We start from the raw sequence: 14353 nt of genomic DNA on the forward strand, positions 1-14353 counted from the left end.
GAAAAGTGAGGCTAGGACTATGAAAATGAACAAAAAATAATCAAGGGGTTTAGAGTTTGGGAGCTCTTGGAAGACATTAATAATCACACAAATAGTTGTATAATTACTACCTTTCCCAGTAAAAAGACGAAGCATTACTATTTGCCATGCGCTGTTCTGAGTTCTTCGCCCGTGTTAACTCTTCCATCACGATCTCCAGGATTCAAATGTAGGCAGTCGACGGGAGGGAAAGAGCGCGCGCGCGCTGGTGAGCGAGAGCATCCTTTGATTTCATACCTTTAAAATGGGTAAGATTTATCCAGGTGAAGAGGACACAAGAAAAGCTTTCCAGAGAGCATAACATATGCGAAGACCCTGAGGCAAAGAAATTGAATGCTTAGAGCAGTGTTTCTCAAAATGCATGTTATACCCCATTAATTGGTCATAACAGTAATGTAGTGGGTGCCAACTTTTTTTTTTTTTTAGATTTTATTTATTTAATTGACAGAGAGAGAGAGAGAGAGAGAGACAGCGTGAGGGGGAACACAAGTAGGGGGAGAGGGAGAAGCAGGCCTCTCGCTGAGCAGGGAGCCGGATGCGGGGCTCGATCCCAGGACCCCAGGATCATGACCTGAGCCGAAGGCAGTCGCTTAACCAACTGAGCCACCCAGGCGCCCCAAGTGGGTGCCAACTTAAAAAAAAAAAAGCATTGGAGTGTATTGCATAAGTAATAAAGCTATTGCTTTGCAAATCTTATTTTTATATATGTCAACCAGGTTGCAATGTAAAATAAATTTCTTACTGTAGGCTGCAGTTAGAAATGTTTGGGAAAAATTTGTTTTAGAAAGATGGAAAGAAAGCCAGAATGACTGCGGAGCTGCGAGGGACTATGGACAGACTTCCTATTAAGATGGGAGAGCTTGACAGGGACCATACCACCCACTTTGGAGAACACATAGCAATGCATTTGATGGGTTTTAAGCAAAAAGAGATGATCAAATTTGCATTTTGTGAATAGTCACTGTGGCTACTGGGTGGGTGGATATCCAAATGGTAGGTGTACTGACTGGCATTCTCAGGGGAGGCAGAGAGGGCACTGTCTGTCCCTGCCTTCAGGGGCCTCATATTTTAGCTAGGGAGAGAACAAGACCTGGTAAGTGTTCTGTTATGCTTCGGCAGCATCACAAATTTCCTCCACCATAACAGAGCAGTACTCACAGAATTCTCAAACCTGCAGCTAGAGGACTGAACATGACCCAAAACTATTAGCATGACATTTATTTAAAAATATTTTTGTATTGGGCGCCTGGGTGGCTCAGTTGGTTAAGCGACTGCCTTCGGCTCAGGTCATGATCCTGGAGTCCCGGCATCAAGTCCCGCATCGGGCTCCCTGCTCAGCGGGGAGTCTGTTTCTCCCTCTGACCCTCCCCCCTCTCGTGCTCTCTCTTTCTCATTCTCTCTCTCAAATAAATAAATAAAATCTTTAAAAAAAAATACTTTTGTATGATTTTCATGACTATTATGACATATTTATTTTTGACTTTCAAGAATTGTGCACTGAAAACTACAAACAATTCCTGAAATTAAAGAAGACAGGAATTAGCGACACCTGGGAGGCTCAGTCGGTTAAGTGTCCGCCTTTGGCTCAGGTCATGATCTCGGGGTCCTGGGATGGAGCCCCACATTGGGCTCCCTGCCTAGCAGGGAGTCTGCTTCTCTCTCTCCCTGTGTTCCTCCCCCTGCTCGTGCACTCATATGCGTTGTCAAATAAATAAATAAAATCTTTTTTATTTTTTTAAAAAAGATTTATTTGTCAGAGAGAGAGAGCACAAGCAGGAGGAGTGGCAGGCAGAGCAGGCAGAGGGAGAAGCAGGCTCCCCAATGAGCAAGGAGCCCAATGTGGGACTCAATCCCAGAACCCTGGGATTGTGACCCAAGCTGTAGCAGATGCTTAACTGACACCCAGGCCTCCCTAAAAAAGATTTTTAAGTAATCTCTACACCCAATGTGGGGCTGGAACTTATGACCCTGAGATCAAGAGTCACATGCTCCTCTGAACCAGCCAGGTGCCCCTCTATTCCCAGTTTGAGTGTATTTATCACAAAAAGGTGTTGAATTTTGTCAAATGCTTTTTTGCCTCAATTGAGACGATCGTGTTTCTTTTCCCTTTGTTTTGTTAATGTGGTTTATTACAATGATTGATTTCTGTATCTTGAACCATCCTTGCATCCCACGAATAAATCCCACTTGGTGATGGTGTGTAATACTTTGAATATGCTGATTTTGGTTTGCTAGTGTTTTGTTGAAGAGTTTTGCATCAGTGATCATAAATCTTCTAGTAGTGTGTCTGGATTTGGCATCACGTTAATGCTGGCCTCATAGAGTAAGTTAGGAAGTTTTCTCTCCTCTTTACTCTTCTGGAAAAGTTAGTCCTTCTTTAAATGTTTGGTAGAATTCACCAAAGAAGCTATTGGTTCCAGGGCTTTTCTTTGTCAGGAGATCTTAAAATTACTGATTCAATCTCCTTACTAGTTATACATCTATTCAGGTTTTCTATTTCTTTGTGATTTAGTCTTGGTCGGTTTCATGTTTTTAGGAAATTTCCCACTTCATCTAGTTATCCAATTTGTTGGAATACAATTGCTCTTTAGTTCTCTTATAATCCTTTTATTTCTGTAGAATTAGTAGTAATGTCCCCATTTTCATTTTAATAATTTGAATCTTTTCTTTTTCCTTAGTCCGTTCTAGCTACAGGTTTGTCATTTTGCTGATCTTTTCGAAAAACCAACTGTTTCATTTATCTTCTGTTGTTTTTCTCTATTTTGTTTATCTCTGCTCTAACATATGGTCTTTTCTTCTTTCTTCTTTCCTCGGACTCAAGTGCAGTATTCTTTCTTCTGCCTACTCAAATCTGCCTTTGAATCCCTCTGGTGAATTTCTCATTTCAGTTGTACTTTTCAGCTCCAGAACTGTGTATGTGTGTGGTTTCTTCTTAGGTTATCTAGCCATCTATTGACATATCCATTTCATTCATGTATCATTTTCTTAACTTCCCCCACAGCTTCCTTTAGTTTTTTGAGCATCTTTAAGAGAGCTGTTTTAAGGTCCGTCTAGTTTATCTGCCACCAGGTCTTTTTCGGGGCTTATTTCAGTTTCTGTTGATTTACTTTTTTCTTTTGAATGGGTCATGCTTTCCTGTATCTCTGCATGCCTTGTGATTTTTTTTGTTGAAATCTAGACATTGGAATCTAATAATGGGGTAACTCTGCAAATCAGATTCCCCCTCCTCCCCGCCCCCCACTTCCCAGGGCTTGCTGGGCTTGTTATGATTTTTGCATTTTGATTGTTGTAGGCGGTCTCTGTGTTGCAGATGAGCCAGAGGTATAAACTTAGGCCTTTCCCTGGGCATGCGTGGTCACTTTCTAATTTTCCTCATACACGCAGTTGTTTTGTTTTTAAGATTTTAGGGACGCCTGGGTGGCTCAGTCGTTAAGCGTCTGCCTTCAGCTCAGGTCATGATCCCAGAACCTCTGGAACTGCCGTTCCCTCTGCTTGTGCTCTCTCTTTCTCTCTCTCTCGGACAAATAAATAAAATCTTAAAAAAAAAAAAAAAGATTTTATTTATTTATTTGCCAGAGAGAGAGAGAGGGAGAGTACAAGCTGGGGGAGTGGCAGGCAGAGGGAGAAGCAGGCTCCCTGCTAAGCAAGGAGCCCGATGTGGGACTCGATCCCACGACCCTGAGATCATGACCTGAGCCGAAGGCAGACACTTAACCATCTGAGCCACCCAGGCGCCCCACGCAGTTGTTTTTGAATGTCCTAGTTTTTAATGTCTGCTCCCAAAAGGGGGAATATTTGGATGGGGGGGGCATCAGCCCTTTAAATCCACTGGAAGTCACTTCAGCCAGAGGAGGAACTTGCAGCAGTGGGGGGGAGGGGTACAACAAAGTCGGCCCACCTCTTTGTCTATAGCTCTGTGATCAGAAGCAGCAATTAGAGATCAGGGCTCAAATCCCAGATATCTGGAGGACAGGGTCCTTTTTGCCCACGTTGGCTCCCACAAGCTGTGTGCAAGTTGCTCCAGAACATGTTCATGGCTGCCTGCTACATGCCTGGGGCTGGGGGATAGGTAGGTGAATTGACCAAAACCACAATTTATCATCCGAATCTTCCTCTGGAAGCTGGAGCCTTCGTAGACTCCGGACTTCTATAGGAGTTCCACCAAATCCTGCCAGTGTACTTGTCGTCTAGGTCAGAAGACAGATTCCTGGTGCCTCCTCTCTGCCATCTTCCCTGGATCCTCTTTAAAGACTTCATTCCATCTCACAAAGTTCAGTACATAGTGGTCTCATTATTATTCTAAGTATTTTCTAATTCCTTGTATGGTGCCTTCTTTGATCAGTGAGTTATTTTGAAGTGTGTTTTAAAATTTCCATATAGTTTTTTTTCCTCCCAAGTTTTTATTCTTTATGGTCCTTTAATTATGTTGCAGACATACAAGTCTGTATGATAATGCTCCTTTGGTATTTACATTTGTAAATATTCCATGTACTTGAGAAAAACAAATATTCCTCAAATGTTGGGTAAAAATGTATAAACATATCTATTAAATAAAAAGGAAATAGAAAATCTGATTAGATCTATAATAATTAAAGGGGCTGAACTGATAGCCAACTCAAAAGAACGGTACTAGAAGTGAGAAGCAGAAAAACCAAAGGAATTTTGTTCTTTGTTCTGCATTAAGGAGACTTGGCAAGTCCTTTTTTTTTTTTTTTTTTTTAAACAGAAACAAATCTTTTCATAAACAGTCCATAAGAAACTGGGAGAAGAAAACTACAACATGCTTTTTGGTAGAAACGATCTGACATAAAAATTTATTTATTTGATATTTTAAAAAGCAGGGCAGAATCACATTCATTTTCTTCATAAGATCACTGTAAACAGACTGACTTTCTGAGCCCCTAGTTTGCTTTGGAAACTTCCAAAGGGCTGATCACTAGCAGCCCTAGCAAGCCTTTTCCTTCCCTTCCAGGCTCTCTTCCTCTCTGAGTGGTGCTGGTGACAACTGATGCTAAATACACAGCGTATGGTTGAGCTTGCCAAATCCTTTTCACCTCCTTCCATAGGCAGTAGGGTGACTTGGCTCATTCCTTATCTGAAGTCATTGATTAAGGAGACAGGTTTCAAACATAGAAAATGGAGGGAAGTTTCCGGGATAGATAATTTCCCAGGTTAGGAATAGAAGGATGAATTCAGAGCTTAACTGGTTAGTGCCTCCTGCTGATCAGGGAGAGGTATGCTAGCAATGGATCTCAGATCTCTGATCCATTGAGACATCAGTATAATGCACTCAGTTCCTTTGATTAAAATGTGTTGGAAAAGCCATCTCTGAGTAGAGAAGTAGTTTATTACAACGACAGTGCTATAAGAGGAAAACCAAAGCAGCAAATAGGAGGCAGTTCTGCCTGAACTCCAATGATCAATGCACTCCTGTCAGCTTGATAGTCCAACCAAACTCAACTGGCAGAGTAAAGAGTGGTAACTGGGGCAGATAAATGAGCAGACCTTCTTCTGGACCTGTGGACCACTTCAGATCTTTCTGGATCCCCAGCATTGTTATCTGCAGAAAGCAAAAGGGGATGTCGCACTGAGTACAGAATATGGCTTGAACGTGATGGAAGACAGCCACACTGGGCCAGGGCAGGGCAGATAGTCTGGGGGGGGTGTCAATATGGGGGAGGCCTGGGGCAGGAAGGAAGAAGTAGAAAAGACCTCCAATTCCTTTAGGAAAGGTACCTCTCGGATCGGACTGACAGAGGCTCCTCACCTGTGTAGTCGAGGTAGTTACAGGGGATACAAGGTTTAAGACTCCATTTTCTGGCCAGTGCAGGAAAATGGCATAAAGAGCTGTTCCTTTTGAGGTATACCTGGGAAAAAAAGAAAGGTCAGTGTCAGAAATACCTGGCTTGGGACCCTGACACATAGCCTCATATATCCCCCTTACAATTATCCTGGGTCTGCCAGTGCTGCTAGAAGTGCTATGAACTCAATACCTATTAAGGTCTGTGGGACCTTCATAGACATTAAGAAAAGGGGCACCTGGGTGGCTCAGTCGTTAAGGGTCTGCCTTCAGCTCAGGTCATGATCCCGGGGTCCTGGGATCGAGCCCCGCATCGGGCTCCCCGCTCGGCGGGAAGCCTGCTTCTCCCTCTCTCACTCCCCCTGCTTGTGTTCCCTCTCTAGCTGTCTCTCTCTCTCTCTCTGTCAAATAAATAAAATAAAATCTTAAAAAAAAAAAAAAAAGAAAGAAAAAGAAAGCAGCCCTGTAAGACTCTTTCTGGGGATCGCTTCCATTTTCCCTCTCTATTGGGTTATAAGTTTTCTTTGAACATTTTTAACGCTCGCACTAGTTATTTCACACTGAAGCCATTTGCCTTTTTATTCAAATCTTTTTGCAACTCCAGATCAATGGGAAAACAACAGAGGACCCAATAAGATGTGCAGTGAAGATGGATTTGTTCTGAGAGTTCACCATGCTTAGAGAAGAGGGTGAAAATCACTAAATAGGAATCCACCCCAAACGGAAGGATGAACGGGTTTCCCCTGATGCAAAGAGCTACGTGGGATGGTACCACACGCGCAGATGCCTTTCACCGAACACTTTGCATGCGCCTGGTGCTCTGTTGGGGTGCTTTACATAAAGTAACACACTTCACCTCCGTAACAACCACAGGAAGCTAAGTATCATCACCCCATTTCACACTTGAAAAACACAGGTCCAAGGTCAAATACCTAGATCCATAAATCCAAGTTTGAATCACGACTTCTCCACGAGTTAGCTTTGTGATACTAGGCAAGGTATAGAGCTGCCCTGGGTCCCCCTTCTCACCTGTAACATGGGGATACAGTATCCACTTGGTGGGATTGTTGAGGGGATTCAGTGAGTGGAAAGAATTTGGATTGGAGCCTTAAACATTGGAGGTGCTGTGGAAGCATTGGCTATTACTATTTTTAGGAGGCAGGGTAACAGGTCAAGTATATTCACAGACACTTTGTAGCTCCTCCTTTCACCAAGCCAACCATACCTCTCACTAGTCAAAGATATCTTGGTGGCTTACTACATAAATTGGGGTACAAATTTAACAGGAGAAGCACAGCTTTGGGGTTTCCTCAAGATGGCTTCTACCCTGGCTTGTAACACTGTGGACCCGAGGAGACGCCAGCTGGGGAGGGGCTTGTCCTGTTCCCGCACGCAGCAGAGGACAAGCTCACCACACGGACGTCGTGTTCCTTTCCAGTTGTATCCTCCATGGTTTAGAGGCATAGATAGCCTCCCCATTGATGTTCAGCCACTTCCCAACAGCAAGAAGTCTTTCTTGGAAGATGGGAACAATCAGTCCATCTTTAGTTGGTCCAATATTGAGAAGGTAGTTGCCTCCCAAGCTCACGGTCTGAACCAGTTCCTGGAGAGAAAAGAAACAATGAAATCCTAGTGACGACTGCCAAGCCCAGCATAACGCCTACAGCACACAGGTATTAAGAGAAGAAAAAGAATCTAGGGCACATTCTCTCCTTTGGTGAATATCCTTTACCCGTTTGAAAAGGCTATTTTTTGTCATCATAAAAGCAGGACGGGCTTATATGAGAAAACTGAAAAATCCTGCTACAAAGTGGAGAAATACATTAATTTGAATTCCACGGAGTAATCACGGGCCTGTGCTTCCCCGGGGGTGGCGTGCAGTGGAATGGGCCGTGCGTCGGCAGCACAGAGTGTGATCGGGGAAGCTGAGAACAAAGCACCTGGCTGTGATCACATGGAGCCGTGAGGAGAGAGTATGGGGATCAGAGGACAGAGGTTCTGAGTGGGTGCCAGGGAGACCTGGGGGACATGGAAGAGATATGCAGAATTTGGGACACTCTGTATGAAATGGGTGACATAAATGTGTATGCTGTCCCTTTGGAAAAACATGCTGTAAAGGGATATATTCTTCAAGGCTTCTGGAGTGGTGTGGTGTGCATGGTGTGTGCATGTGTGTGCGTGTTTACTGTGATCTCAAACGGGTACGCTTCAAGTGGACCCAGAAAAATTACATTCAGAAAACTGAAAAAAGACTGTGTTACAGGACCCCCAAAGACAGCACACCATCAACTTTTGATACTCCCTCTGGTCTTTTCCCTGTGCAGTGGAAATATATTTTATATAGTTGTGATAATCTGTAACTTAGTTTTTCATTCAAACCCTAGGCATCGACCTATATTACATTCATAAAAATTTTAATGGTTAAGGAAAATCCCCAAATCTACTTAAATATCCTTTTATGGCTGTAAGAAATTGAAACAACCCACATATCCAACTGCAAATAATTCTGGGAAGAACATCTCTATATGTAAGACTTTCTTCTGTAATTACAATTATTTCCTTAGGACAGTTTTTTTTTTTTTAAAGATTTTATTTATTTATTCATGAGAGAGAGAGAGAGGCAGAGGGAGAAGCAGGCTCCCTGCTCAGCAGGGAGCCCGATGCGGGGCTCGATCCCAGCACCCTGGGATCATGACCTGAGCCGAAGGCAGACGCTTAACCATCTGAGCCACCCAGGCACCCCCCCTTTTTTTTTTTTTTAAGATTTATTTATTTATTTGAGGGGGGTGGAGGGGCAGAGGGAGAGGGAGAGAGAATACCAAGCAGACTCCACGCTGAGCGCGGAGCTGATGTGGAGCTCAATCTCACAACTCCAAGGTCACGATCTGAGCTGAAACCAGAAGTTGGACGCTTAACCAACCCAGATGCCCCAGGACAGGTTTCTATGGGTATGTTCAATGACCTCAGGGGATTCTATCGACCTGCACTTCCAGCCAGAGTGCTCCCATCACTCCTAGTTAGAAGGCTAATTTGAGACAGTAGTTAACAAATAACTCACAGGTGCTCTTACCGAAATGATTTCACAAACACTTGCAATGTCCCCCATCACCATGTTACGACGAAAGCCCCAGGAGATCTTGTCTATGGAGGTACACATTTCCCACTTGTGATCTGGCAAGATCTCTGGCTTGAATTTATCTTGACAGTTGTAGTATCCTCCATGGTGACAGGAAGTATTCTGACCCCACCGGTCATTTACCACTACCTGATCCTAAAAGAAGAGACCACTGGGTCATCTGGGGTAAAACCACTTCGTTTCCTTACATAATGCAGTTTGGTAAATTGTGTATTTGGATATAATGAAGAGACCTGGTCTAGAACGGTTCTCAACTGGGGGCTATTTTGCTTAAGAGACTTTTGGCAAAGTCTAGAGACATTTTTGGTTGCCACCGTTGGGGAGGAGCTACTGCCATCTAGTGGGTGGAGGCCAGGCATGCTGTTAAACGTCATAGGACAAACAAGACAGCCCCCTCACAACAAATTATCCAGCCCCAAATGTCAATAGTGCTGAGGCTGAGAAACCCTAGTCAAGCCACATGTAATGTCAGAGCTGGGAGAGCCTGTTTTAAAGATCATCTGGTAAACCACTTCTTCCATCAAAGGAGAAATGGGGAGAAGAAGACGTGCCCGAGGTCACACCCCCGGACAGAGTTTCAGGAGGCTGGGACTGTGAATCAGGTATGTGAACTCAGCCCAGGATGCTTTCCACTACGTGGCCCTGACTTTCTTTTCCTAGATAAAGAAAAGTCAGCAAATATTTTCTTTCCTTCAAATCTTTGCTGAACTATGAGAAATCATTATGCAGAATATCTTTTTTTTTAAAGATTTTTAAAAAATTTATTTGAAAGAGAGCATAGGCAGGGGGAGCAGCAGGCAGAGGGAGAAACAGGCTTCCCACTGAGCAAGGAGCGCGATGCGGGACTCGATCCCAGGACCCTGGGATCATGACCTCAGCCGAAGGCAGACACTTAACTGACTGAGCCACCCAGGCACCCCTCAGAATATCTTAATGTTAATGATTAACACTACTATGATTCTTGTACTGGGGTATCCAAGGTGAATAAAACAGTTCTTGCCCTTAGAGATCCAGCAGAGACTGGCTGAGTAGACAGGTATGTGGACAATATGACATCACATCAGAGTTATTTATCTAACTTAAATGGGGAACACTGATCCGGGTAGGTAGGATCCAGGTGTGATCTCATCTAATCTATGGTGGATGTAAGAGAAATGAAATTCCTTCTTGAGAGTTAAACTGCATAACCAGCGTAGATCAGATGAGGTCATAAATATTTGCATCTTATTCTTATCATTTCATTGTAGATGTTTTGTATATTAATTTTTTGGATGTTTTTCTCATTTATAATGTTTGCGTGCTTAATAGTTTATTTTACTTTCTCTAAGTCTCTGGGACTTTTACGTACTGCTTCTATTCTACTACTTAAATTTAACAAGCTGTATACCTCTGTTGTCGAAATCAAGAATTAAAGGAGAAAAAGAAAGCTTATACTCTAAGGAAGGTGGGGAAAAGAATTAAAGGAGAAACCTTTAACATCCACGAAGTCCCCTGGTCCCTACCACCTCCGTGTCACTACTGGTATTTATTATTGTTGCTGTTGTCACTGTTATTACTCCAGATCTTGGCTCCTTACTCTTTCTTTTCACATAACAGATAAATAAGAAAGAAGTCATGCAATCACATGCCTTGACTGGGCTATCATTGTAGAGCCAAGAAAGAAACACCGTAGAGTTCCAGTAAGTATCAGGACATTCCCACTCTCCATCAGACCAAAGCAAGTCAGGTTCATACCTGAAAGACACGTGATTAGGACAAAGTTTGTTATCTGAATCTATTCACAGTAAAGTCTTATGGATCTGTTTTGTAACAGATATTTTAAGATTTTCTCCCATTTTGAAAGTACCATATAATTACCATGGTGCAGACAACGTAGAAAACTAAAGAGACAAAACAACACCATAACTCTGTTAAGGTCGCTCACATAACCACTGTTTAATATACAGTATTTTGGAACATTTCCTCCTAATCTTTTTTCAATGTCTTCTGAAAAAAATAGGGTTGTAATCAGTATATAAACAATTTGGTTTCCTTGCACCAGCTAATTCCAATGAAAAGAGTGGTGCTCCAGAACTATAGAATTAAGCTTCCTGCTTTTAAGATGTATTAACAAGTTAGGAAACAATAGATGTTGGCGAGGATGTGGAGAAAGGGGAACCCTCTTGCACTGTTGGTGGGAACGCAAACTGGGGCAGCCACTCTGGAGAACAGTATGGAGGTTTCTCAAAAAGTTAAAAATAGAATTACTCTATGACCCAGCAATTGCACTACTAGGTATTTATCCAAAGGATACAAAAATAGTGATTTGAAGGGGTATGTGCACACCAATGTTTATTAGCAGCAATGTCCACAATTGCCAAAATACGGAAAATAAAGATGTGGTGTACACTCACACACACACGTGCAGGCACACAGAGAGGAATATTACTGAGCCATCGAATACAATGAAATCCTGCCATTTGCAAAGATGTGGATGGAACTAGAATGTATTACGCTAAGTGAAGTAAGTCAGTCAGAGAAAGACAAATACCATATGATTTCACTCATAGGTGGAATTTAAGAAACAAAACACATGAACATAGGGGAAGGGAAGCCAAAATAAAATAGTTAAAAACAGAGAGAGAGGCAAACCATAAGAGACTCTTAACTCTAGGAAACAAACGGAGAGTTGCTGGAGGGGAGGTGGGTGGGGTGATGGGGTAACTGGGTGATGGGCATTCAGGAGGGCACGTGTTATGATGAGCACTGGATGTTACATGCAGCTAATGAATCACTAAACTCTACCCTGAACCTAATAATACATTACTTATTAACTACAATTTAAATTTAAAAAATTATCTGTATTTTTAATTGAAAAAAATGTTTTAAGAGCTTGAACTGTTTCAGGAAATGCATTGTTTTGGACAACTACCCAAAGCTTCAACTATAAGGGATCTCTACAGTCCACCTAAGCAACAGCTGCACCTTTCACATATTCCATTCTGACCTCTATGTGGCATGAGTGTGTGTGTGTGCATGCACACACACCTATAAGGTAAGCATGATTATTCCCATTTAGAGAGCAAGAACTGGATGCTCAGCAGGGCAATTTTTTTTTTTTTTTTAGGGCAATTTGTTTTAGGTGACAAAACTTACAAGCAATAGGAGCTCGAACTCAAATGCATATCTGTCGATGCCTGATCCTATGCTGTCCTCTGTAATCAGGACAGCAAGTGGACTCCAGGGAAAAGCTTGCCTGTCTAAGAGGCAAGTATAATGCAGATGGTCTGTGTTTTACTGTGGACAAGAAACTGTACTAGGCACTTTATACTCATTACCTCATTAGTTGTCACAACAACCCTGCGGTGTGTATTATCCCCATTTCACAGATAAAGCAACTGAGATCTAGAAAGATTAAGGAGTTTATTCAAGGCCACACAGCCAGCAAGAAAAAGAAGTGGACTTCAGATCCAGTTCTGTCTAATTCCAAGCCTCTGCTGGTCTCTTACAACCTACTATTTCCCTAGGGAGGTCACCTGGATGCAAGGAATTTTGTTTTGGTTTTGGTCTAAAATGAAAATCCAGGAAGAGATGGCTGCGCCTAGAGCTTTAAAGGTCCACCATCCTCTATGAGCCAGCCCCCAGGTGCAAGAAGGGCAAATTAGAAATAAAGCATGGTGAAGACTAGTGATGAATCCCAATGTGAAAGTGATCATTTTAAGAAAAAAAAATGATAACACCACCCTTATTCTGTACCAGGCAAGGTGACATATACTTTTCACATGTTATTCTGAGCCCTGTATCGAAGGCATTATTTCCCTACTTTACAGACTGAGACTCTGAGGCTCAGAAGGGTGGTTCTTTAAGGCTGGTGAGTAACAAGAGCCAGGATTCAAATGCAAATCTTGCCAGATGCCAAATCCTTTGCTGGGTCCTTGGGGCCCTGTTGCCCCTCTCCAAGGTCCTGACAAAGAAACCAGCATGCAAGGAGGGACTGAAGTTTTGACTTAAAAACTTAAAACCCCCACTCTCGGTTTGTTTGTTTCAATCTACAAAAGCAATATGACCACATAAGGGGAGTTTTGAACAGTAGGAGGAAAAAATATATTCTGTCTTAATGCAAACCACTATTTTCATTTTGATGTCTTACAGATTTTTTTCCACATTCCTTCCTTTCCCCCTCCCCCAAACTTAACAGTATCCTATAGGAAGCTCTGATTTCACTGATAAAAGTCATAAGGACAAAAACATGTATACATACATATATATATATATATATATATATATATTTTTTTTTTTTTTTTTTACCTGTTAACAAGGTCATATAGCTCTGGCATTGTTTTTGCATGGACAAAATACTGTGTTTTGAAGCCATTTTTCTTATCAAGTAGGTAGAGTGGGTGGAACCATTCTAAAAGTGAGTGATAGAGTCCGTAACGTATGTTCCTTAAACAGAAAAACAGAACAGCAAATGTCCATTAAACAAAGAAAAAATACTGTAGTTTAAGAAAAACCAGTGGCAGCATTTTTACATCTCAGTGAAACTCATGAGTAAGGGTGTGCAGGGGCAAGTGGGATCGCAACCATTTCCTTAAATTATCTCTTATCATTAACTTAAACAAAATGACTGGGTTTTTGATCACACACAGGATTACTTTCTATACATAAATACCTTAACATCAAATGTCACTTTTTAAAAAGATTTTATTTATTTATTTGGAGAGACAGGGAGAGAGCACAAGCAGTGGGGGGAGGGCAGAGGGGGAAGCAGACTCTCCACCGAGCAGGGAGCCCGATGCGGGACTCAATCCCAGGACCCGGAGATCATGACCTGAGCCGAAGGCAGATGCTTAACCGACTGAGCCACCCAGGAGCCCCTCAAATGTCATTTAAACCATCTTTTATCTATGTCCATTATCTCAGTAATAATACACAGTCCTTTTTAAAAATTGTTTTCTCTGTCAGTCGTAAGAATACATATTGTAGAGATACTGGAAAATAGAAAAAAGTATAAAGAATAAAACATCCCAAATCTCATCACTCGGAAATAATCATTAGTAACATTTTCTACATAGTTGAAATTAATGAACATGGGTTTATTGTTTCATTTAAGATTTACTAACAGTTCTTAACATTAAAATGTTAAGAATTCTCAACCAAAATGAAAAAGAGTCAAAGTGACCTATTTTCGTACACAATAAAACTTGTTTGGAGTTATGAATGGTGAGTGTCACAGAAACGCCACCCTGCAGTGAGAAGTAAGGATAACATTGCAACAGCACAGATAAGACAGAAAGAATTAGAGTTAGATATTTCATCATATGACTCGGGGACTAAATAGATACAAAGAAGGTAAAAATCAAGGATCATAAAGTCCAGTCTAATCAACATCTGACTTT

The 14353-nt window shown here is 42.0% G+C and overlaps 1 protein-coding gene across 1 annotated transcript in view; it reads right to left on the reverse strand.

Annotated features, from left to right (window-relative positions):
• Window positions 1–4823: 4823 nt before the first annotated feature.
• The window catches only part of FUCA1 (alpha-L-fucosidase 1), a 13578-nt gene continuing 4048 nt past the window's right edge, over window positions 4824–14353 (reverse strand). Inside the window, exons 3-8 of the mRNA XM_081817732.1 lie at window positions 13263–13400; window positions 10604–10709; window positions 8910–9110; window positions 7252–7442; window positions 5807–5906; window positions 4824–5599 (exon numbers count right to left, since the gene is read on the reverse strand). Of these exons, the coding sequence (XP_081673858.1) occupies window positions 5459–5599; window positions 5807–5906; window positions 7252–7442; window positions 8910–9110; window positions 10604–10709; window positions 13263–13400 (877 nt within the window). The 3' untranslated portion in view covers window positions 4824–5458. The remainder of the gene's footprint in view (window positions 5600–5806; window positions 5907–7251; window positions 7443–8909; window positions 9111–10603; window positions 10710–13262; window positions 13401–14353) is intronic.

The sequence above is a fragment of the Leptonychotes weddellii genome, chromosome 4, assembly GCF_054177405.1.
Source record: "Leptonychotes weddellii isolate Sample4059 chromosome 4, ASM5417740v2, whole genome shotgun sequence".
Classification (NCBI taxonomy): domain Eukaryota; kingdom Metazoa; phylum Chordata; class Mammalia; order Carnivora; family Phocidae; genus Leptonychotes; species Leptonychotes weddellii.